Raw genomic sequence first — 26,604 nt, 5'->3', positions numbered from 1 at the left:
AACATCTTTCCTTCACCCATATCACACACATTGGAATTTGCATCTCAGTAGTAGTTGATATCTTGCATCCCATATTGATTAAAACCTTTTCTACTCTCTTGCACTTAAAATTTAAAAATATTCCCCCACCCAGGGTGCTGGCTTTTCATCACCATGACTACTATTGCCCTCTGACCCTTGTCATTCAGAAAACAGACAATCCAACAAATATAAGTTGCTCAACAAAAGCACCTTATTAAGAGAAGTAAAGTTGACATCACAGACTTAGAACTTTCACACTGGTATCACAAAGAGCAGCAGCATGGACATACCGAGGACACATGCTTCCTGCTAGCTTGCTATGTGACAACTGCACTAGGTGATAGTCTAGTTGGCTAGACCCAACTAGAAAAAAGCCTAAAAATGCAGAGAAACATGGAAAAACTCAGATAATATATAGGTAAAGATAATCCTAGAGAGATTTATTTTGTTTTGGACAGTCTGTCAAGGACATGCTTTATACCCTCTTTCCCTGATAAATCTTAAGAATTAAAATAGTTTGAATTTTTAGGGCAGCAGATTGCCTATGGAGGCTCCCTGAGTTATGGTTTCTCCATAAGGAAAAAGAAAACATCAATGACAGAAACATTTCTGGGGGTGTGGGTCTGTTCAAAACATTTTGTGCATAATGATTCTAACTTACAGTTTAGAGATGGACTAAGCTTTCAATAGTTGTTTATTACTACTTTTTCTCCATTTTTCTTGATTCCTTGTGCACCACAGAATGCATGCAATGTTGGGGGCTGATTTTTTGGAGGTAAGAAGTGGTTAAGTGTTGCTTGTTGGGATGGTTTTTATTATTTTATTCTGCTGTGCTGTTGGGGTTTTTTTACAGTTGTTTTATGTTTATACTTCTTAAGTCTTACATGCCCCACAGTAATACCCTGCACAAAGTGAAGCAGCATTGATCTAGATGAGTATTTAGGATGCAGATGAATCACAAGGAACCAGCTTCTTTCGAAGCACCTATTAATTATAGAAGAGTCTGCACAGAGTTCAGTTAAACTCTACTAACTCTATTGATGCCTTGAGAAGGCTGACCTAGAACAGAGGCTAGACAGAGTTAAGAATAAAGTAGGTATTTATTGAAAGGCCTTAAAGGGCCTATCTGTACCTTGGGCAGGACAAGAGCCTGGCCAGAGCTACATTGAAGATGGACCCAAAATGATCACAAAATGGTAACAACTGGTCACGAGGTCTCACATTTTTATAAGTTTTGGTACATCTGCATATCAGGGTTAACTGTCCAATTACAGCTTCAGGTTATGAAGTCCCATCCTCCTTTTATCTCTTCAGTCCACAGCTGTTTATGCATTTGGGCCTGAAACCTGTAACGATTGTCCTTAGTATCAAGCTAGAAAATAAATTGTTTTGTCTACCTACTCTGTGAAGAAAGCTCACTAACACTTAATATGAAGCTCAAAACTATACACCTAGGCAACACAGAATATGAAAAATATGATAAGCATCACTATCATCATCTTCCTGATGATCTTCACCAAACATGTCGAGCCATGAAAAGCTATTTTTATTGCATACCTGGAAGTTCCCTTGCTCTGCAAGCCAAAAGCCAAACAGAACTGCAAAAAAGCTCCACAATTAGAAACTGCCTGAATTCTCTAAAACTATCAAGCAACACATTTCATGTGTGCCTGAGTCCAGATATGCTTTGCCTCTACCAGTGAATCCTAAGCTCTGGTGTTTCATTTAAGTCTCTAAGTTCATTATTTCCCCCATATAGCTATTTAAAAATAATGGGAGGATACAACACCTGATGCTCCAATGTCATTTGCTTTGTAATTTTCATCTTTGAGAGTTTACATTCAAAATCCAGCCTGAAAATTAAGTCATTTTCATGCTTAACATATGGAAGAGAGGAAGGGTAGTCATATTTGAGCACCAGCATGACTGAGTTGTTCATTTTGCTGACAGTGTGGGAATCAACCCTGTATTTATGAAGACCCATGCTGAAGAAAATTTGATAGATAAACAGATAAAACTCTAGGGAGGAAAGCATTATCTGATAAATTTCAGTCTGATGAACTAAACCAATCATATTCTCTAATACTTTTAGTTTTCATATTCCACAAACAATTGTAAATTGGGTTAGATGCATGCTAGGAATTATTTTTGGAGGAAGGCTATTCCACAAGTCCACTAAACAACTCTTACATTGAAAATGAGCTGCTCAGTGAATGTTTTTCCCATGGCAAATGTTGAATTTTCAATAAAGAGTAAAATTTACTTATAACACCTATATGGCATTCCTCTTGTGTCCAGTAACAAAGATATTAAAATGGTTAAAAGTTATCCTTTAGTTAGAAGTGATCCTTTATATCCTTAACTCTATTTTCCCCTCCCCTGGAATTTTTAAAGTGTATCTCTCAGTAAAACATAGACTTAACAATTTGAATGGAGGCCTTTTTGCCCCTTCACATGGATAAATTGCTTAATACTCAGTAATGGTGTGTGTGATGGCAACATGGCTGAACAGCATCATACAAGCAGTAAAGGAGTTACAATGGCAATGTTTAAAAAGATACCCCAAAATTCTTTTTTCAGCAGATTTGCCAGAACCTTCTCCTTCAACTTTCCCACAGAATCAGTTTCTCTTGCAACGCAAAAGTACTATAAAAATTAAGTCCTTTAAGTTATAAAATGTTAGGACAGAGGCTTCCTGAGTATTCCATTGATCAAATATGATACAATTTCCTTCATACAGACATGTACTTAAAAAATGTGATCACAGTAACGCATGTAATGTAAGCTTAGATTAAAAGGCCTAATGAAATCCTCCTGTTATTTTTCTTTTCTTTACTACATGAACTTGAATATCGTGTGCATGCCTGAGGGGACAGGTCTTAAATCTAGCTGCAGTTTAGATGCTGCTAACTCTGGCTGATCACTGGGCTTACTGAATGATGTATCTCAAATTGAACAGTTCTAAAGAGGACCTAAAATTAACAATTACCTTAATCTAAACACTGGGTATTTTAACAGGAAACAGTATTTCTATTTTGCAAAGGCAATACCCATGCAAAGAAAAGAATACATTTCAGAGTCAGTGTTCTCACTTCTGTGTCTACAGAAGACTTGATTACACACATGGATATTATTTCGTGTTCCAGTTTATCTGCAATTTGAATATACAGTACTCATGCTTAATGAATTAATTAATTCAGGGCAAGTCTCTACTTGGTTACACATGTTAAAACTCCTCTCATTGTAAAAGAGCACTTACATTATTCAGCCATCCAATTTAAATTAATCATTGGGTAAAACGTCTGTATTTTAACCAGAGAAATGGAACATTTTTTGTATTTAGGGCATTAAAAATAAAATTCCATAATGAGTCTAGCAGTTCATTCAACTGCATGCTTCCTGAAACTGCTTTCTCATATACCAACATCGTATCCTTATTAATACATTTATGCTAGCAAAGGATTAGATATCCTGATTACTCCAGCAAGATGAACATTATACAAAAAAAATACAACAGTATTGTTTTCTGTACAGTGATCCTTCAAGAATCAGCAGATTTGTTGGCACCTTCTTCTTCAGCTTCCTGATAAGATCAATTTCCTTTGCAATGAGAAGCAAGTATAAATTTCAAGAAAGCCACATGCAGTGAAATTAGACAACTGTATTTTGCTTTCATTCTTATACATACCTGATTGGGATGATATAGGAAAACAGGAGGAGGAACCGGAAAAGGTTGCGATACCACGGGCCTACAAATCCTTGCAAAGTTACCATAACAACTGATAGTGCAACTAAAGCCAAAAACAGGGCTTTGGTCAGCTGATTCAACTCCAGGTCCAGCAAGCCAACCTGGAGGAAGAAAAAGAAATCCAGTTAGTCAGGAGTTTTTTTTAAAATTTTTGCTTCTGCAGGGCAAACAATTAGCAATTATTTGCTTTGGTTATTCCTACCTATTAAAAATCCATGGACTTCTAACAATTAACTGAAATTTGATAATTGCATTGATTGTTATTCCTATGCTTGCACACAAAAGCTGTTCCCTGGCTTTGTGGCAGTAACATTTCCCAGAACCAATGTGATATGTCCCAGCCAAGCCTTTTGAATGCCTTCAAATTGGAGACATCCCTTCTCCATTCTTTTTTCTAGGACAGGAACACAGAAGGGCAAGGAGGACAGACAATTACAGATGAACAAATGAGCAGAGACAATTTTCTTCTGTCATGCACGCAGCAAAAATACTGGCACTGAGTATTATATTTGTAGGGAGCTCACTGACTGCTAGAATATCAAATCCCTCTTAGATTCAAGAACCAACGGGCACATGGGATGGAGCCTGTGATTTCTCATTCGTGTGACAAGTGCACTGTGACTTGTCACTAAGCTCTCATCACTCTGTAAATCTGAACCAATGCCGCAGAAATGATTTTTAATTGTGTAATGCTTTCACTTATCCAGTATAATAATATAAACAACAGTAAAGTGGAACATCTATTTTCAAACCAATATAGTGAAACAGAGCTTCAACTTCACATGAATAAAAAGGTATTTGATTTAGAAATATTTTAAGTAAAACATTAGGAGAAGCTATCTGTCATCCACTGTTTCTCAGGAAAAAGATACATTTAAGCTATGTAACTAAGACTCTCACCATTTCAATAATGTATGATGTAAGCTAGGGTATTTTTTGGGATGCTCTAGTAGTCAGTAAAATATGTGGGAAAACCATGCCAGGAAGAGTTTCCTAGGCCCCATCACAGATGCCCCTTTTATCTCCAAGTCTTGCCAGTAAGACCAATAAAACATAACACTTCCTTAGATAACAAACAGTCTGCAAAAGAAGCACTTTAAATATACTTCTTAAAAATTCCAGCAATCTTGCTTACACATGGGTTGTCCCTTCCCTAGAGAACCAGGCAGCTGAAGACCACAGCGGCTGATTTATCAGCTGCATTTAAAAAGCAGCACAACGAGGACAAATATCTTGCAATTTCCGCTGCTTCAACTACTACATAGTTTATGCTTGAATTATTGAGAAAAATAGGTTTTTGGATTAAAATGAAGAAAAATGAAGCCAGGGAAGTAGAGCATGTTTCAAAGCCCAGATCTTTTTGCGTTGACAAAGGCAGCCTAAGTTTCAGGCCTCGCTGAGGATCAGATGAAGTCATTATTCATTCAGTCAGGGAAAAAAGACTCAATTACCTCAACCTAAAGATGCTATCAATGAATGCAAAGTGCATATTTTACTCTATTCATCCAAATCCCATTAAAAAGTGAAAGGAATGATTTAATCTGGCCTTCTAGAGTTGGTCTTTTTTTGTAATAAAATAAAGAATCACTGTCTTGCAATATGCATAACTACTACCTCACACTTTTTTTTCCCCTGCATCATGGTAGTGAAAGCCTATCTCTCCCCTCTCCACCCCCCATAAAAAAACCCCACCCCAGAACAGAAATGAATAAAGAGCTTCTTTGGAAAGAATGCCACTTTTAGGACAGAAACATTAAATTTAGTCCACTGCACACTGATATGTAGCTAACTCAAAACATTTATACCTTTCTAACGGATGAAGACAGATGTGAATTTAAGTTTGGGACCCAACAAAAATGTGTTTGGAGAGGAATCATGACAATAAAAAAGCTGATGCTGAAAAATTTTTCACACAATTCATCTTTTGCTCAGGAACACTTGATTTGCTACTAATAATGCCACTCATTTTAATATAGATCATGCATGCTATTGGGGATAGTAAATTATGTTTTTATTTTCTATAGTAAGTGAAGGCAATTGCAAAAGAAGGCACACAAAGAAAGTAAGTTTTAATAGAAATGCATTCTCCATTTCTCAAAAGCTAGTTACTCCAATATAGTAAAAGACACTTAATTAGTTTAATTCTGTGCCTTTCCACTTAAACAACTTCTGCAGTCAACTAATGAAACACTGTTGAACTACCCAGGTAAATTTCATGAAGAAATCCACTAACATTCTCCAAAATTCATCTGAATATTGGAAAAGTGGATAAACTTCATTTTAACTATACTGTGATTTCATCAAAGCATTTGTAAAATATGCCATCTTACAAAAGCTATTAATTTTCTTTGGAAAATAGTAACTAGAATAACTATGAAAATATTAGAAATAGATTAATTAGGAATTAGCATAATTTTCCCCATTTATTGCTATTTCCCATATTAGTAAAACAAATTTTCTTCTACTTGTCATAATATTTATTCCATTTGAAACATCTTAACAAAATTAAACACACCACTGGAAATTTTAATCTCCAAGGGAAAATTTGTACATAATGTCTAAGAAAACCACAATAGTTTTGCAAAGGGGCTGCTCTACGATAATGAAAATGAACACAATAATTGCCTGTATAATTTAAAATGCTACTAATGGCAACAACCGCAAATCCATTTAGCTCCTCTTTAATTTATGCACAGAGTTTTAAATAGCTAATGGTTCTCAATAAAGTAATGGCTTATAACATCAATTGTCTACTTGCATGGTAAAAAAGCTGACAAGTTTTTAAAATACTTTATTTTTGAATGAGGGAATGATTCACAGTCTACACTTCACATTTTGGGCCACATGGTATAATTCATTATCTTATGAGAAAAATATTAATTAAAAAGTTGAAAACAACAAGAACTCTTCCAGTTACTGAAATACAATCTGAACAACAATATTGCTGTTTCTGCCCTAGATGCTTAACTTTTAGGAAAGGTTATCTTCTGAAGCTATTGTTGTAGCAATAGAACAATTCTTTTAGCACTTTAAAAAGGATATTACTTTGAAAATGAGAACTTTAAAAATGCTAGAATACTGAAAAACAAAATTTGATAATTAAATGTTATAAAATGGCAAAGATTTCTCAAAATAGTCTAGTGCAGCCATTTTTTATTCAATTACAGTTTAAAGTGCATTAGAAATAATTGTTCATGGATAGCCTTTAAGTGTCCTACTTTAATACTACTGAAGTATTAAGGCACAGTCTTAGGACAGACTTCCCCCTGCAACCAAATTCCTCCACAAAGGTAATTATATTTCAGTAATCAGCCTGGTTCTGCACTGCCAAACACTGCATTGACTACAATGAAATTTCATGGTATGCATGTTTGAGAGGGACTTGAGTTTTAATTGGCATCATAAACATAATTTTTTTCTTTCCTATTCCTAATCCATGCTCTGAAATTAATTTATTACACCTCGAATAGTAGTATATTATATATGTTTCCATTAATTCTAGCCTACACTTAGATGCAAAAGATACGTAACAATAAATATTTAAAAATACTAAAATTCAAATAATACATCTTTCAGCTGCAGGGTGACAAAAACAAGATCTGTCTAACAAAAATGATTAGTAGCACTCCATCATTTATAAAAAAAATGTATATAGATTATACTATACAGTCAGCTGCATTTATCCAAACCGCCATGACTTCCTGCAATAATCTGTTAAACCCTCCCTATGTCCCTAGAAATAACAGATTACTAATCTGTGTTTAAAGGCTAAATAAAGCGACACATCCTTATCTATCTACCTTAATCTTTGACACTAAAACCACAAAGAGCAACTTTGGTATCTGTAAATGTTTTTTCTTTCTTAAGTCTCCTAATTCCTTTGATCCAAAGCCTTGACTGCTCAGCAATCCAGGTAACCACATTAAGCCAACATAACTATGAATCAAAACAAGTAAATTCAGGTTTAGCAAGCATCTTGCCTTAGTTCCCTGTACTCAAGCAATGGTCTGCACAAATACGTTTCTCTACAAACCTGACTTGATTCATGTAAAACCCACCAAATCTTGCATACAGTATGGTACACTGTAATCAATATCTTTCTCATTCTCTTAATCAGTGGAGTCAAAGGTGGGAAAAGCAAAGAAAACACAAAAATACATAAAGTGACTGTTTATTAAAAATGTCACCTGTCCCTGCTTTTTCTGATATCAATCTTCAAGCATGGTCTCACTACTGGTTTAGCTGCAAGAGCAACAATGAAACCTTGAAAACATTTTGTGAAGCACTAAAAACCTTTTACAGGTTTTATTAATTTTAGAATTGAGCAATAATGCAGAGGGAGGACTGGTCTACTTATGTTCGTAAAACTGAAATAAACTTTACTTATTTAGTCCACTCCATTTGACTTATGCAGAAGTAATTACAAGAAAATAGTTCATTTGATTCCAGTAACATTTTCTGTCTTACCTTTGGAAAAAAAAATATTCATCCTTCATGCAATTGAACCTTTGAGCAAACTGAAATATTTGGTATCACATTAATACTGCAGTTTTATGGAACTGAATTATGTTATTTCTACACTGATTTCAACAAATAATTTTAGATATTTAATGTTAATTGTATCCCCAAAGAAACAAATTACAATTACTTCTCTGTATTTTTACATACATCAGTCCATCTCCGATGCATAGGCATTGAAAACAGCAGAAATTTTAAAACTCAAGAAGAAATACAGGTTACTGTCCAATGAAAGAGAAGCTCAAGTACATTTTTGTAGTGTTTTGGTGCATATTCAAAACCAGAGGTTTAACTCCTCTTAAAAGCAGAATACTTTTATTATGTTTTGTAATTACCCTTCTAACTTGCCTGGTTTTAATTTAACACACTATTCATAAATGAATATTTATGTGTTTGGAAATAAACTAACCACTTTGGAAGCAGAATTCCCTTTTGTAAATAGAAATATCTATAATGTTAAAAAGAAAAAGAAAAAAATTAGACTCATATAATTCTTTCTCTCTCTCTGCCTCATTTATTCATCCATTTTATATTGTTGCCTTTTCCAGACTCGACATCATCTGAGTCTGGATACTCAAACTGAAGCTTGAGAGTCCTCTCCAGGATTTTAGAGGTGCTTAGCTCTCTCTAGCTGTCTACTGCAATAGAAACTGTAAGTGAGCTATTTCCACAACTGCACTTCAGTAGGGCTCAGTTGTTCGAAGTAAGGCACTCGTTTTGTCAAATGCCAGTCACAGATTTTCATAACCTTCCTAACTGTGTCTTTTTTTTTTTTTTTTTTTTCAGTTGTATCCTGGTTCACCTGAATGAGAACGATTTGCTCTACTTGTAGTAAAACATTCTCTTTCAAATGATCCCAATGAGAGAAACTGAACACGACTCATTCTTAATATCCTGCCGACTATAAATTTGGCTTTCATTAACACTTTTATGGTTTGGTAAACTACACCACTGCCTCTAAATATTCTTCGGTCTGATGTTTATTCTTAGAACGAGTGTTTGCTCAGAGCACTGAAGCCAAGCCGTGGGTATTTGGCTTTTGCTCGGCATCGCCCGAAGGCGGGAGGCTGGAGCGGGCAGCGCTGCCGTGCGCGCTTTGGTCAGCAGAGGGCGCCCGCGCCCGTCGGTGCCGCACGGAGCCTCCCCCGGCACCCGCCGCGTGCAGCGAGAAACGCTCCCAGTTAATTACTCGGCTTTGACACTTCAGATTGTGCACTCAGACTCTTCTATTTCCTCCTTAGCAAAACGTTACACTTCATACACCTTTATACAGTCACACTCTGGCACCTTAAGGCAGCGGGAGTCAGATGCTGTGCGGCCGTATGTTCTCTGACTTGGCCGCGTATCTGTCACGAACGCGAATGGTTCAAACGCTACACAGAGCACATTAAGAAATCCAAAAGGGTAACAGCGCCTTAAATTCCGGTATCCATACATGGACTGTGCTGTATTACAAACATACTCTCCTCCTATTAAAAGCTACCGGCTGAAAACCTTTTCTCAAAACCACCCATCAATTTAGAATAATTGCTTCTGTAATCTAAGATAACTAGTCATACTGGAAACTTCATCAACCAAAAGCATCCACACAGTGAAACTCTTAATTCATCGGGGCTTTCTTCAATTTTAAAAAATCCAGGTACACAGCACAGAAGACATTTAGAGTTCCTAAGCACTTGCAATCCTCCTTATATCTGATAAATATTGCTAAAACGTGGAATCTCGGTGGTGGGGAAAACGCAGGATTTAAAGATGCTTTATTTTACACTGGAACACTATCTTCAGATTTATATTTCATATGTACCTTTTACATGTGCTTGTTTTATCTGCTTTAAGCCTGGCCATCATCGGCTTCAACTCAAGACTTTTCTACGGATGCCATCATGTAATCAGGTCTTTGAAGGGTCAGAATACAGAATAAGCAGCTTTACACATTACACACTATTATTAAAACCCATTCAATGAAGATGGCATTTTTTCAAATCTGAGTAGGTTAAAAAAACATGATTTACTCTCTCACAGATTAAGATAATCAGCTGTACCAAAATAACTGCAAAATTAGCACAGGGAGAACTGGTTAAAAAATGTTTATTGTGTAGAATTTGCATATTTAAAAATAAATAAATGCAAAAATTTGAGATATATGTAAAAAAAAAATTAAACAGCTCAGTAACAGGTACTACTTCCTTCAAGTAAAAAACAACTGCAAAAGGGACCTAACAAATTGTCAGCAACAGCTAGCTCTTTCATTTGCATTAATTTTAGGAATAGCAATATATCTATACTTCAGACCATGTGTCTGACTGGTCTAAATAAAATTTTCAAACAGAAAATTGCACAAATGTAGTGTTTTCATAGTAGGGACCGAATCTGTGGGTTTTATATATGGCACAATATGCTTAATATTATTTTGCAATGGTATGAGAACTTTACAGCTTTTTCAAGGACATCTTTGAAATTGAATACTGGAAAATATACACCTAAAGAAATCCAACATTTCCTTATTCCACATTCAAAATAAGTTGTTAGTAACTCATCTCCTCATAGACCATCTAGATTAAACTATTAGAAGAGATTATTACATTTTGTAATGAGTTTAATCTCACACAGGGCTGGGGTAAGAAAGGTCAGAGCTAAGGTTATCAAAACACATGGCAATTTTTCCATTAAGAATATAATTAAATAGATGAAGCCAAGAACTCAAAAAGTCTAAGCTTATTTCAAAATTTCACAATTTCATTTATCCCAAACTGAAAGTAAGCTTAAAGACAGTTGAAAGAACATGTTTTCCTTCCATTTTACTCGAGGTTAAATTGAGAGGTGCATTTTCAAAATTTCTTTCCAGGTAAATTACATACATTTTATTTTATTACACATTTTTATTTTATAAGTTAATGAAAGTTGGAAAAAAACTTCAGTGAGAAACACTGATACATTAATTTGGTGCTTATGCCATAAAAGTAGATGGAAATCAGAGCTGCAACCTTTCTTCATGGAAATGTAAATTAAGTAATTCAGTAGATATAACACACAGATTATTAAAGTGGCTGAAGAAACCTTCAGAAGATGGATTAGCCAATAAATGCAAGAGAATGAATAAAAATTCTTGAATGAGGAATTAAAATTGGTAGTATGCAGTGATTCATTAATTGGTGGAGCATCTCTACAAGCTCCTTCCTCCTTTGCTATGTATCCTCCATGTCCATCATTAAACCCGTCTCAGCACAGGCCCGGATACAAACACAACCATCCAGGTATTTTTACACAGGAAATCAGGTTAAAAAATGAACAACCACACAACACAGAGCCTCTCAAAGTTTGTTTCAAAGCATTTTCATCTGAATACTATCCATAAGGAATATGAATGTATATTTACATACAATAATGTTCAAGAATAAAGGGGAAAACATATGAGGCAGGAACCAAGACCCTTTTGACTGCATCAAACTTTTGTCTCTGCACCTAGCTATTCCCGAGTATAAAATCCTGTTAGCCTGCAAGCTGAGAGTGTTTCAAAAAGCCTGAGATACATATTGAAAGACAAACTTGCTTTTATTTTTACTTCAAAATTATAAAGGAGCTTGAAAGCTGCTTCATACGGTGGCAAATCAGCAGTTGTCTCCTAAAAGATTAATTAAATGTCAGAACATAGGGTAAAATTTCAAAGAAAGGGGAGTGAGCCTTCTTCAAGTCTGAATAGAAATAGCCAAAATAAATCCAGAGCAAATGTCCACAACCATTTAAGACACAGAAAAAACAAATCTTCTCAATGCAGACTTCTAGATAAGATTTCATGTGCAACTTCTTACTAGTGCAACATTTGCGACTACTTACTAGTATTATGTAAAAACATCAATTTTCAGACTCAAATATGTGGTCGAAATTATGACCTGAACTCTAGAATTTCTAGCTCAATTTTAAGGCACTGATGTGTTTACAAATAAAACTTTCCTGAAACAAATATCAAACTTTTTAGATAAGGAATATCAACAAAAAGGTTTATAGGATGGTTCTTAACTTTATTTTTTTTTAATACAGTTACATGTTATTCATAATCTATATAATGTCTGTGTTACTAGTGCCTTCTGTCCTAAAACAAACACAAAATATGTTTCAAAACAATTAACAGAACACGTTGTTTTGAAATTATTCTTGGGATCATACAAACAAATAAGGTTCTGGAATAATATTTTCCATAATATTGTTCCATAGAGATCAGAAGTATTTGTCTTTCTGGTCAGACATACAAAAGAGCTGCAAATATGTACAAATGCATACACATAACACATACTTCAAATTTTGTACTTAATTCCAAATCTGTTTTTACTGACAGAGAGATTAATATTTCCAAAATTCTGCTTTCTTAAGTTTTAAGACCTGCATTTCATTATCAGAATTCTGAAATCAAGTGGTGTGTGAGTGCATGTGTGCAGGATGGTGGTTTTATTAAACAAAGCCTCATCTGAATAACAAAAATTAACTTTATAATATCGCTGCATTTTTCAGGTTTTCTACATCATTAAATTTATCAGCTGAAATAGCTTTATTTCTATTAAGGAAGCAACAACAACAAAAAAAAATCTTACCATAAAAGTCAACTCCTTCTTTTTGTGTTTATATTCTTAAAGACATTTTATGAACCATTTCATACTTAATGGTTTGCAAGCAATCCCAACAGTTGGGAATTGTGTGAAAAGTTGCACAGATTGACAGATGAAGTGAAAAGGTCTGTATTAATTTTCCAAATAAAGAAATGCACGGAGTGGTATTTCACTATGATTATACTCTAAAGTACCAATTAGAACGCATATCAGAAACTAGAGCAAGTTGACACTCTACAATAAAGCAAATAATTTCCAGTTGGAGGGGCAGAAAATGTTAATATGCAATGTTCAAGACTACAAGAATCTTTGTAAAAGGAAGTAGCTAATAAGGTTTAATGATGCATGTCAGGAAGCCACAGTATGTAGGGAAACACAGCTGGCTTCATTTTGTAAACTATTTGATATACACATCTTTCTAGTTCACGATTATCAGCTGTGCAAGTGCCACAGGGGACAGTTTAGCCTTCAGATCAGGATATTCTTCTTGTTCTCTAAATTACACGTAAAATACATTAATATAATATGGTGCTGTAGGCTAGTGCCCTGACTAAAGCTTATCAGCTTACAAAAAAGATTAAAGAACTCTTCTGTAAGATTCAGTTTGAACAATCTCAGCAGAATAAACAGGCTGAAGAATACCGAAATAATAAATATATTTATAATACAAATCTACACACATTTTTGAATGTCAGATTAAACCCTGAAAGTTACTAAAATAAACATGAAATGCCATTTATATTAATTCATACCATTTCATGAAGCATGTACTTCTTTTATTATTAAATTAATATTAATAAAGAAATCATGGGTATTATGGATAGATTGCAGTTATACAAAGCAGTACGCCTCCTGCTTTACTGCACTCCAAGTTGCTCAGTGACTGCAATATGCAGGTGACAGCAATTAGCAGCAGATGACAGAAGCACTTTGAATTTGTACCAGATGGCAGCTAAGGGTCATTGGAAGCTAGCAGACCTTCCACAAGGAAACTGTTGTGTAGTACAACTATAAAACTCTTCAGCACTTAGAAATAAATTATTCAGGTTCTCAAAGAAAACTGGAAGGTCAAAATTGAATATAAAATATTATGCAAGGCATTAAAAGCTCACCTAGTGTTCACAGAATTAAATACATTTGAAAATAAAACTGCACACAGAGCATATCTTAACCTCACAATGGGGAGAGTCATTACAAAACTAGTAGGAACATCAGCTAATGTATTTGCTAAACAATTCAAACCCGTGTCTCAAAGGAGGGGCTACATAAACACACTTTTTCTTCAGTGCAAGAGTAAGATACTGACTGAATACATCCTTCAATGCAAGAGGAAAAAAAGGCCAAGGGAAGATTCATACATGGAATACAACACTTTAATGGGTACCCTCCACACTTCTGACAGTGCCCTCCGAAGTACTGTTTCACAGCTCAAACACAATTAGGTATATCTCATTTGCAAAAATGAATTCCCACAACCTCCAAATTTATAAACACAAATAAACTTGCTTCAATTTTTTTTAGCTGCAAATCAAGAGTGAGATCCACTTAGATGAAGCACAGCCCTGCACTAGGTACTGCATAAACTGCCTCAACAAGCCAAGGAACAGACAAATTGATTTGAGTGCAAATGATACAGTAATAGCTGAAACAAAAACCCAAAAGTGAGAATAAGAGGTGGACACACAACCAGAGAACCTTTGGGAATTTCAAAAGTATGTATAGATAAGGTAAATAAAAAGGCTACTCTGCTGCTTATGGGGAATCTCTTCCCATGCATAAAATTTAAAAAAACAACCATGCATTCATAAGTTGAAGCCAACAACTCGATAGCAGAGCAGATGAAAGATACATGAGCTGTGATGAAAGCAGCTTTAAAAGGAAGGTGGATAGACTAAGGGCTGGATAGGCTAAGGAGGAAGGAACACGTGGAAAGATGCAGATAAGAGCTGAAGAGGTGAACCAGGATCATGTTTTTTTTGTCACTGCAAAATTAGTGCACACTAACCAGGACACCATTTTTCAAGGTAAACAAATTGTGACCGATTAATATTTGATAATTTCATCAAAGACTTAAACCTTCTTCTTCACAAATGTACTACATTGTCAGAGAAGAAACAAGCAAGTGTAAGATGGGGGAGGGGAGGGGAGGGGAAGGGAAGGTGCGGGAAGGGAAGGGAAGGGAAGGTGCGGGAAGGGAAGGTGCGGGAAGGGAAGGTGCGGGAAGGGAAGGGAAGGTGCGGGAAGGGAAGGGAAGGTGCGGGAAGGTGCGGGAAGGGAAGGTGCGGGAAGGTGCGGGAAGGTGCGGGAAGGGAAGGTGCGGGAAGGTGCGGGAAGGTGCGGGAAGGTGCGGGAAGGTGCGGGAAGGTGCGGGAAGGGAAGGTGCGGGAAGGGAAGGGAAGGGAAGGGAAGGGAAGGGAAGGGAAGGGAAGGGAAGGGAAGGGAAGGGAAGGGAAGGGAAGGGAAGGGAAGGGAAGGGAAGGGAAGGGAAGGGAAGGGAAGGGAAGGGAAGGGAAGGGAAGGGAAGGGAAGGGAAGGGAAGGGAAGGGAAGGGAAGGGAAGGGAAGGGAAGGGAAGGGAAGGGAAGGGAAGGTGCGGGAAGGGAAGGGAAGGTGCGGGAAGGGAAGGGAAGGTGCGGGAAGGGAAGGTGCGGGAAGGTGCGGGAAGGGAAGGTGCGGGAAGGGAAGGGAAGGGAAGGTGCGGGAAGGGAAGGGAAGGTGCGGGAAGGGAAGGGAAGGTGCGGGAAGGGAAGGTGCGGGAAGGGAAGGTGCGGGAAGGGAAGGTGCGGGAAGGGAAGGTGCGGGAAGGGAAGGTGCGGGAAGGGAAGGGAAGGGAAGGTGCGGGAAGGGAAGGGAAGGGAAGGTGCGGGAAGGTGCGGGAAGGGAAGGGAAGGTGCGGGAAGGTGCGGGAAGGTGCGGGAAGGTGCGGGAAGGTGCGGGAAGGGAAGGGAAGGGAAGGGAAGGGAAGGGAAGGGAAGGGAAGGGAAGGGAAGGGAAGGGAAGGGAAGGGAAGGGAAGGGAAGGGAAGGGAAGGGAAGGGAAGGGAAGGGAAGGGAAGGGAAGGGAAGGGAAGGGAAGGGAAGGGAAGGGAAGGGAAGGGAAGGGAAGGGAAGGGAAGGGAAGGGAAGGGAAGGGAAGGGAAGGGAAGGGAAGGGAAGGGAAGGGAAGGGAAGGGAAGGGAAGGGAAGGGAAGGGAAGGGAAGGGAAGGGAAGGGAAGGGAAGGGGACTAGTAGAAGTATTAGACAAACCAGAGTAACTGGGTGGAGAAGCAGAACAAGGCAAGGGGAATGCAGTCAGAAGAAAGGTATATTGAATACAAAGCAGAGGACTGGTGCTGGCAGAATCTCTTCCAGAGACCATACATATATAGGGTATCACAACAAACTGAATCAAAAAAAAATTTAACAGTTCTTTCAAAAAAACCCCAAATCAAAATTGATCCAAAATGTCAAACTTAGACTAGAAAAAGAGCCCTGTGTGATAGGCAGAATAAAAAAAACTAAAAAGAAAAGCCTATCCCTCAAACCCAGTAGGCATCAATAAGAATCTTATTTTCTTTCCTGAGCTGAGTCACAAGTCATTTATCTTTGCTTTTATAAAAGAAAATATTTGAGTGAATTCCTTGGAGACTATAAGATTAAGAAAAGATTCCACAATGTCTCCAAATCATAAAAGAAATCAAACTGAATGCTGTTTTATATAAACAGTATTTTGGGATACATTCCAAAAGATATAATGGGAAGAGAATGAGCTTTAAGAATACAAAGAGCAATCCACTCTTCACAAACTAATCCACAATCTAAACTACATTATTTCATCTAGTACAAGCTGGAATGCTGATTTTAATGCTAAATGTATCCATAGGCATGCTCTCTGAACTGAGGTAAAAAAGAACGACAAAGATTGTATTTATTAGGAATATGACAAGCTCGTTACTTCAAGTGTGCAAACACAACTCAGTAAATTATCTTAGTTATGATCACTATGTTCAGCCTACATGAAAACAAATACTATGTCCTGATATGGAGAGAATTTCCTTTCCTTCTAGATATCCATCACTGTAGACTAAGATTTCAAGTCATGTGAATCATGATGGTTTCTGAGCCTCCAGTAATTAGAGAAAATACACGAGACTTCAGTTGCATGAATTATTGACTTACACATATGAAATCCTCAAAAGACATTTTTATATACTTGCTCTACACAAGGAGAAGGCTATCCAATAATAACAGTAAACAATAGTTAATGCTTGTAAAGTATCCAAATAAAAGTTGTGAAAATCTGCATTGTGAATTTTTGTGGAAACTGGAATTGTGAGCATCTACAAAAATGATCAATCTACTTACCCATCACTAAAACTAATATATCTATTCCTTATTATATAGTTCCTTTCCATATTGGAAAAAATCAAGCTTATTCAGAAAAATATGAAAACAATTACAGAAATAATGAAAATTATACGAAAGACAAATTATATAGGCTTTCCCTTATAACAGCTAGAGTTCAACTAGTTCCCTTCAACAACTAAGGACCTTAGGAACACCTGACTTTCTACACAGTTGCAACATCAAGTTTTTGGAACTACATTTCAGAAATGTTTTTGTATGGATCTTAACTAAGGAAAAAAATAATTCCAAAAATAAGGTTTCAGATTTCCAATAAAATACACACAATAAGGAAAAAAAAATCACAATAAAAGCACTGACTGTGGTACATTGCTCTTATTAACAAACGCACAGTGCACGGAACATAATCCCAATGTAGGAAAACACACAACAGTCTCCTTCCACAACATCAGTATTTTGGTTGCCACCACTTTAGCTTACTCACTGCCAGCAAGACCTTGCATGTAGAGCCTTCTGAAAGTTCTAAGCCATGGGATGAGGTTCCAAGTACCCTCTGAGAGGCTGTGCCCTTTGCTCCTACCATCTCCACCTCCCAGCAGCTGCATTTTGCCAAGGGCATGATTAAATCAACAATGGCAACAAAGCCGTAAGGAGCAATGTAAAGGTAAAAGCAAAATCCCTCAGCTGATTAGCAGCAGTGGAGGCAGGAGCTGAGAGGAAATAGCCATCAGAGTCTGCCTCTCTAAGAGCTTACTGGGATATTCCCCACAAGCCAAATGTGCAAGGAAACTCCCTTTTGCACTGTCTCCTGTAGAATGACAGCATTTCAAATGATTTCTTTACTTTACCACAAATAATTCATGTTAGCCTAGATTACCACAGGTAAAATACGTGTAATTTCTGGTGAATAAGCTGAATAGCAGGCTGTTCCTATTCCATAAGCTGATCCATTTTAAGAATTGTTCTATTTTGTGAGGTTAATATATTTTAATAGATTAATAAAGTACTTCAGAAATTATATACCCCACCACTGATCCTTCCTTAAACACCACTGTGAAATGGCACTGAACTACTGAGACGAATTCTAACCTACAAGTGTTCTAAAAATACTAAGATGACAAAATCTAAGCAACTTTTTAATGGGAGTCTCCAAAATGGGAAGAGAGCGATCACAGAACATCACATTTCCGATGGAAAATCAGAAGAATTTAGGACTCCAAGTTAGACATGGCTTGTGGCTTGTCATTCATGTTCTGGCATATATTAATTTTTATCCTTTTATAACCTTATAATAGGGAATGAATTTAACATTGTAGGAATTTTACAGCTGTGAATAAATTATGTGGCTTTGCAAAATCAAGTGGGAGAGTTTGACGTGATCTCTAAAATATAGAGTAAACTCTAAACTATACAGTAAACTCAGAAGTTTACCCAGAGTACAGTGAGAATTCTCTAGCACTACCAAAGAGCCATTTCCTCGCTTCTGTATATTGTTGTATAACAATGATTTTGTTTAGAACTAAACTCTATATTGTTGTCCATACTTTGCCTTGCAGTGGGATTGTAAACAGAAAGTGGCACCAATTGAAAAAATGATAATGATTCCACATTCAGCAGTACCATAACACAGCACAGCCAGCCTCTTCAGTCTGGTCCTTGTGCAGCACTCAGGCTGAGTGCATCAGGCACCACACAGCAACACAGTGTAGCACACAACTTACACGTAGCCAGAAAAGACCTTTCAAATGCCTTGGTATATCAATTACACGATGCGTTTGATTATTGGTTTCAGAACAAATAAGAAGTTAGGGCATAGGTTATTCTGTAACTTTAACTTATGAAATGAGAGCAGGCCATATCATGGAACAACTTCTCTAGCTCAGGGATATAACACCAAAGTAGATAAGCAAGTCATGATCTAATATTTTTGAGATGCCAAAGAAAATACATTAGGATCAACTTTAATGCTACAGGCATCACATGCGCACAAACCCAAAATTAGTATATTTTGAAACCTAAGAGTATTGGAAAACATTCAGCTAGGCTGGATGAGAAATTAAGTTGAATACCTTAAACTGACCACTCTCAGTTCCTATTTCTTTTGTGGCTTTTCCGCTTTCCTCCCACCCCACCTCCTTTATCTCTCTCGTGCCTCAGTTTCCCATTTCTAGTACGACCATCTTATTTCTTTAGAGGAGAACAATGTTTTTATTATCTTCTTCTTTAGAGAAGAAGATAACAAAAATATATACATCACTACTTGAAAAACATTGCTAGTGTGGATAAAAGTGCCCTACCAAGTCTCTTAAAAGAAGCAGCGTGCTGTAAATAAAATATGTGAGTGTACAAAACCCCCCAGCACAACAGACTGTTTGCATTAAGTGATTTCTGCCTATATATACACTCAAGGAAGTCAATCAAGACTTTCAGTCTTACTGTTTTCTTATTGTCTTAAAACCATGGTATAAATCTAGCATTCTTCCAGTTTTCTATGTATCAAAGAAAATGGAAAACATCAGCTCCTTTATGTGGAATTATGCTTTTTCCATACTAGTCATCAATGGATTAAAATTTCCACTCTGACACTTGCTATTTCAGAGTTAATGGTGTTAAAGATAATTACAGTAGGTAGATGTTCTCTCTGTATCAGAGTAAAGGACATCCAAATTTTGTCATTGGTTTGCCAAAATACTGCTGACTGTTTCCAAGCATCAACATTCCTACATTTCTCATTTTGGAACAACAAAGGTGCCTCCTCTGCCATTTAGCCCTTTGTTTCCAAACTTTTAAAGAAAAATACCTTTTATCTTCTTACCTAACACTGTTCCATCCTTCTTGGTGAGACACTCTAGGCTTTTCAAGGCGCTACTCTCCTTCCTTTGCTCAGCGATGCAAAGGAAGAGAGAAAAGCATCAACAACACTACATTATATGTATTTCTCTGTGGCCTGATCCCACAAATTCTCCTGTACACCAAGAGAGGGATCCTCATGCTTCATGGGAAGCTGGTAGTTCAGCACTTTCCTGGACAGAAGCTCTGTCAGGGGACAAACTAAGTATGGGGACTATATACTTCCTCTAGGTGACAACTTTCTCAATTTTATCCAATACAAAGAGAAGCATTTAGGAGGATTAATTACAGCGGACTATACTCCAATAAAAAGTACAGCATAAACAATTTCCTTATAAATCCTTAACATTTGCCATGAAGAGCCATGTAAGAGTTTTCACTCTTCTACTCTTACCCTGACCCTTCAGACTTACAGCCAGAGAAAGCCATTCTTCTCAGTTTATGAATATCAAATTATCAATTTAGTAAAAAAACCCCGCAAGTGAACTTACTGGGCTCTTGCACAACAATGTAGCAGCAGGATAAAGTCAATGTCCTTATGAAGCTCTGAACAGAAATGCAAATTGGACTTAGAAATGTCAGCCTTTGGGGTAGAACAGATAAGAATGGCTTACTTAAGAATGCCACTAACAAGATGTTGGACAAGCTAATTTATTGATGTTCAAAAAAATGTGTCAAGGTAGAAGAAGCATATATTTTGAGTATTGAAAAAGCTAAGCTGAACAGGGAAACTGGGGAAGAGACATCTGCTTCTGGGAACACATGAATCTGCTCCAGCCACTCCATTTCACTCCAAGTAAAGAATTGGAGGTAGGGGTGTCCCTTTTTAGCAAACATTTTTCAAAAATCATCCCCATAAAAAAGGGAGAAAGAGCATGGATAAAAGCCTTTTAAACACAGAGAAGTAAATTTGGTCACAAAACACTAGGAAGAAATTTTGTGGGAGGAAAGAAGGAGAGAGAGAGAGAGAGAGAGAGAGAGAGAGAGAGAGAGAGAGAGAGAGAGAGAGAGAGAGAGAGGGAGACAGAATTAGGGTAAAAACAATATTACTATTTTGATGAACACTAAATGGTTACTATGAAGTTTTACTTCTGATGTTAAAATTTAACAGCAGAAGTAGAATTCCATAAAATAAGGGGGGAAAAAGGTGTTTTCAATGCCGCTTGTAAGGATTAGCAACATTAAAACTATTTTTATACTAATCTGAAGCACACTAGGCAGATTACATGCTGTAGCTCCTTTAGAGAGGCTACTGATTTCTCAGGAGTTCCATTTATGATAATTTCTACTAATTCTGATGCATTACTGTGTACATATATATTGTAAAGTCCAAGTAATTTTAAAGTTTCAATCTTAGTGCACAAAATACATTCTGTTGATTTCCATCTCCCACCAAGGATAGGTGGTTTTTTAACTTCACCCCCAAAATCTGTTTTCACTGATGGAAACAAGCCACGTTTGCAGAAGGGCTGCACCAACAGTCTTGCTTTCTATGAAGACCAAAGCTGCAAAAGCAACTCTGAATTTAGATAAGAAAAAACTGTTCTGCACTTTAAATAGGTAAGAATGAGAAAACACTGCAAAATGCCAGAAAAATAAATAAATAACCTTAGTTTGTTAATTTCCCTCTTGGTTAATTAACACCTATAAATGACCTTTAGCATTGACAAGTCCAACTTCATCCAGAAAGCCAAGGTTTAAGAATATCTATCCAAATAGGATTGATTACTGATTACAGCATTGTGAGGAGCACAATTCAATCTGATTTTTTTTTTTTTCTTTAAAGGCTGGAACTGCATTCCTGAGTAAGCTGATGTGACTGCCAATGAGGCAAAATGCAGAGAGTCATTACACTATAATGTTGATGTTACCACTTCCACATTTATCTGAAGCACAGAACATGTATCATTTTAGACTGAAATTAAACCTTTCCAGAAATAATTTTTCTTTATATTGTTGGAATTAAAAACATATTGAATTGATCCATTAAGAAAATTCTATGTTCTCTATCTTTGTGTTTTTCAGACTGTGTCTGCATCCTTAGGCAATGAAACAATTTTTACAATTGTAATAAAACAAGTAAGTGTTGACTTTAAGTTAAGAAAATTGTTGCTTGCATGACTAAATACTTCAGCAAACACAATAAATCCTTCTAAGTTTAACATACAGATAAATCCCATGCTTGAACAGGTACATAAATTTCACAATTTTTCTTATGCAAATTTTCCTAAACTTATTTCAGCTTTAGTCTTTTGATGAGTGCTTATAGAGCAGGCCTGCATCTCTAAATTTCAATATAATTGGTTCATTCAAGAAGCATCTACCCTTAAGAAGGAAAACTAAAAATCTACCATTAGAAAAAACAAATTTATAGTATGAAGTACAGCAGTAATGTTATTCTCCAGCAAAAAATACAACTGTAGCATTAATTGTATTTCAATGAAGAGAGGACCGATAAGAGTCAGGCCCATATATTTCTTGCATATTTCTGGACATATGAGTTTCAGTTTGACAGTGTAATTTGGAAATCATAAATCTCAGTGTTTGCTTTCTCCCAGAGAAAGAAGACACCAGTATCACTGAACTGTGCTCCCAACAAGAGTCTATCAAAACGTTGTACAGGAAAATCTCTAAAATGTTATTTGTATTTGTTTTCAAAGAGCAGCAGAGAGAGACAATGTGCCATTTAAAACTAGTTTCAAGCAGTATTTCAAACAATTATTTCCTAAAGCAGAAAAGGCTGCAGACTTATTCTCAAGTTTGCAGCAATAGCACAATTGAGCAATTTAATTTTAATTTTGTTTCAGCAAGTTGGATGCAAATTTCTTTTTTTTAATGTTCAAATCTTTAATATCTCAAATGTAATATATCTTCTACTCTCAAAGGCTATTTTAAACACCCTTTACCCTCCTTTTGAGTCCTAATACTACACACCCTACCTAACATGTAACCATTATCATCAAGCTTGAGAAAACACAGGAAGATTCCTGAGTACACAGAGGAAGAATGAACTGCATACTGTTTGTCTACCTTCTCCATGGCTAGCTAGCACAAAATATCACCTACAGACAGGTCATATCATGCAGAAATATGCAAACCAATCTCATCCCATGGCAGAAGATAAAGTGACAGTAAGATGCAGATTCCACAGAAAGGTGCAGCTAAAACTACATCTTTAAAATGATGACAGCTATTTTTTACGGTGCAGTACTCCATTTTAGCACTTACTCAGCTGTGAGAGCTGTAAGTGTTTTCCTGCTTTCAGCTCCCAAATTCATCCTTACTGGCCATGTTACATGTTGATTACTGCTTTAAACATGGTTGTTCAGTCCACAGAGACAAAATATCCATGCCAATACTATTGTTGAAATAGTCACATACAAAAAAATTAACATTTACTAAAAGCCTAATGGATCCCCAGAATCTGTTGAATTTAGGTAATGCATGTTACATTCATGCATACTTCCGTATTAGTTTACTACATTAAATAATTATATTTTAAACACCTGTGAGAATTACTTATTAGTTGGAAGTTGCTCAGAATTCTCAACAGAAAGATTTTGTTACCTAAGGGCTCATCTTGGTATCAGGTAGAAGAGAAAATAACCATACACCACAAATATTCTGGTTCCATTTTACTCTATTAGTTTAAAATGCATGTTACAAAGATTAAAATAATAAAAGGCCATATTAATCCTGGTAATGGTACATATCACCTGTCTCTGCCAATGAGACATTTAAAAGCATCTCTTTATTAGAAACACAAATCAATACACTCAGGGGACTGCAATAACTGCTTCAAGCAATTTATATTATCATTTCACTCTTGATGTTCCTACTCAGAGCAACTTATTATGAATGGCGTGAAAATGGCAACCTGTCACAGTTGATCTTTTTTCTAAACCTCTTGCAATAATTTTTTCCTTTCTTAATATAATTATATATTTCTAAACACAGGTCTAGGTTGCAAGGCACAGCCCACAGCTGAAGTTTTATTTGAGAGTGCTCCCCAACTTACATTAGAAACATTACTGATTAAGTGAAGAGCTCTTTGCTGTGTTTAGAACTGAAAGAATCTTTTACAGAGAGAAGCACTGAAACTTCTGGTATCTTCTTGACTGAAAAATCCTTGAAAATGTTTTAATTGCTTGCAAAAATCCCTGAAAGAGTGTTCTGGGTACTGATTGGAACATCAGTTATCTTGTTATACCACCACTTGTTATAAACACTCCTTAAAACTACTCTGTGCCTTTAGCAAATACTTTACAGTGAAATAATCTGGGAGAAGTGAAGTGTCTGTGAGACAGAATTATAAAGGTGTGAAGAAGAACATTGATACTTCAAAGACAAATGCCCCCATTACTACCTGTAACATTCCTAGCTAAAGGAAGAATTATTTTACTTTCCAAAGGAGACTGTGGCAGAGTTCACTTCTTGCACCAAAATTCAAGGTAGCAGCACACATGAAACACATTAAAAACTTCTTGATTTTTCGGTTTAGGTACATCTATTTTTTTTCTGAGGACAGAATCTGGCAATCACAAAGGAAGACCAACTTACCTTATTTTTTGGATTGGATGTGTTCATTACGCTTCGTGTTTCCTTGCCTGTATAAATAACAACACCAATTACAGTTCCTGAAAAACAAACAAAAACGCAGAGGTGTCAAAAGTAAATGAGAGAAAATTTTTCCAAATTAAAACTTGCACTAATTCAGTTCCTTAAACAAATCAATTGTATGAAAAAAACCCAACATTTATGTGTAACACTGTGAGTGTTGTTTTTCAGAATATAAAATAAAGATAAACATTATCTTTATTTTATCTTTAACATTATTATAAACATTTTAACTTCAGCAATAAACATCCATAAAGATGATAACACACTTTCTTTTTTATGGAAACAATACTTCCAGTGAAACTGGTTAGAAACTTGTATTTGAACTTAAAATTTCCTGTTTTCAGAACTTAGGACATAAATAACTGCACAGGGAACTAAAAAAATGGGTAAAGTGGTGCTGAACATATCACATACCAATTGCCTGCTACCTCTGCCATCTATAATGATGTAAAATCTGGTTCAGCCAATTAATTACTTTGATAGAATGTTATACAGAAAAAGATCTCTTCATTAGCTTATAAAAATTTAAATTTTTTAATTATCTTTTAGCTTTAATTATCTTTTAGCCGATTTTTACAACACAGTATAGGAAAATTTGGCTTCAGCCTCAATAAATTTTTATGTTAAACAAAATTTTATTCTTTATTAATATGTCAAATAACACTTTCTAGCACAAAAAACTCCCTTTATTTCTATTACTTCATTAAGTGACCTGAAATGTCTTTATGGCAGTACAACCAAGAACGTGATTTTTTTTGTGGTCACTATTCTATAAAGAAATAATAAACATAACTACTCAAAAACTCCCTTCTCAGAAAACTTTAAAAAAAGTAGGAACATTAAACTTAACCTTAACTTAATTTGACATTAAGACATTAACTTAATTTGTCTTTTGCAATTAGAACCACATGTAAGGATTTGCTACCACTACTCTTATAGCATAACAGGTTGTAAAAAATTAAAGAAACACCAAAAGACAAAAAAGATGATAGTGAAATATGTCTGCATTAAGGATGTCTGCATTAACTCAAAAATAGGAATGTTTAATCCCTAAGTTTTATGCAGCTGCTTACTCACTTCCTCCCCAGAGCACCAATGATAGGATGGTGAGGAGAACAAGGAAAAAGGAATTAAAAAGAAAACAAAACCAACTAGTCAACCAATCCCTCCTGTCTAAAAAAAACCAAAAACCATCAGAATTCATGGGTTGAGAAAAGAATGGTTTAATTATTGAAACAAAGTAAAACTTGACAACGGTACTAGTATTACTTGTGATAATTTAAATGATTATATATACTGTAAAGAGAAAAAAAAATAAATCCCAAAAACCCAAGTGAAAAGAGTGATGCATAGTACCACTGCTCACACCCACAGATCAGTGCTCAGACCACCCCAAATTTCCTCCAATAGTCACTTATCCATAATTTTGGAACCCTTTTTATTGTGTCCAACTAATGTCCACATATCCCTTTGGGGCACTTTATTTTGGAGTGATCCTGAGCTGACCTCTGTCCAACAGTCAGGACTGTACTGGACAATTCTCTGTAGGGAATCTCCTCCTGCACACTACAGCAACCTCTGCCTTCAATAGGTATTTGCTTCAAGAGAGGCTGGGGAGGACTCTACATTCCAGATGGCACATTTGTACAAAGTTTCACCTGGCTATTTTTCTGCAGCTCAGAAAAACAAACTATCCTACTTGTATTTTGCTCCTTGAAAAGCTGGTTTCAAAGGTGAAAGTCAGATAAATTCAATTTTGACTATGGAACTCAGAGCAGAATTTTGGTTAGATCTTACTAAACTGCTGCTTATAACAGTTGTTGTATAACTTACAAAGTTGTTGATCTTAGATTTTAAACTTTCTGACATGAGCACAGTATCAGTGGTAACTAAGTGCTCCTTA

General features: G+C 36.2%; 1 protein-coding gene across 3 annotated transcripts in view; it reads right to left on the bottom strand.

Annotated features, from left to right (window-relative positions):
• Positions 1–26,604, bottom strand: part of ATP9B (ATPase phospholipid transporting 9B) — a 154,139-nt gene that overhangs the window by 46,533 nt on the left and 81,002 nt on the right. For all 3 annotated transcript variants that reach the window (XM_005525241.3, XM_014254567.2, XM_014254568.2), the window contains exons 11-12: positions 24,642–24,718; positions 3,710–3,870 (exon numbers count right to left, since the gene is read on the bottom strand). In XM_005525241.3, coding sequence (XP_005525298.2) covers positions 3,710–3,870; positions 24,642–24,718 — 238 coding nt within the window. The remainder of the gene's footprint in view (positions 1–3,709; positions 3,871–24,641; positions 24,719–26,604) is intronic.

Source organism: Pseudopodoces humilis, chromosome 1 (genome assembly GCF_049639895.1).
Source record: "Pseudopodoces humilis isolate 2021_Gansu_Grassland_sample_001 chromosome 1, ASM4963989v1, whole genome shotgun sequence".
NCBI classification, from domain to species: domain Eukaryota; kingdom Metazoa; phylum Chordata; class Aves; order Passeriformes; family Paridae; genus Pseudopodoces; species Pseudopodoces humilis.
The sequence above is the reverse complement of the archived record's forward strand: the minus strand, read 5'-3'. Positions and strand labels throughout refer to the sequence as shown.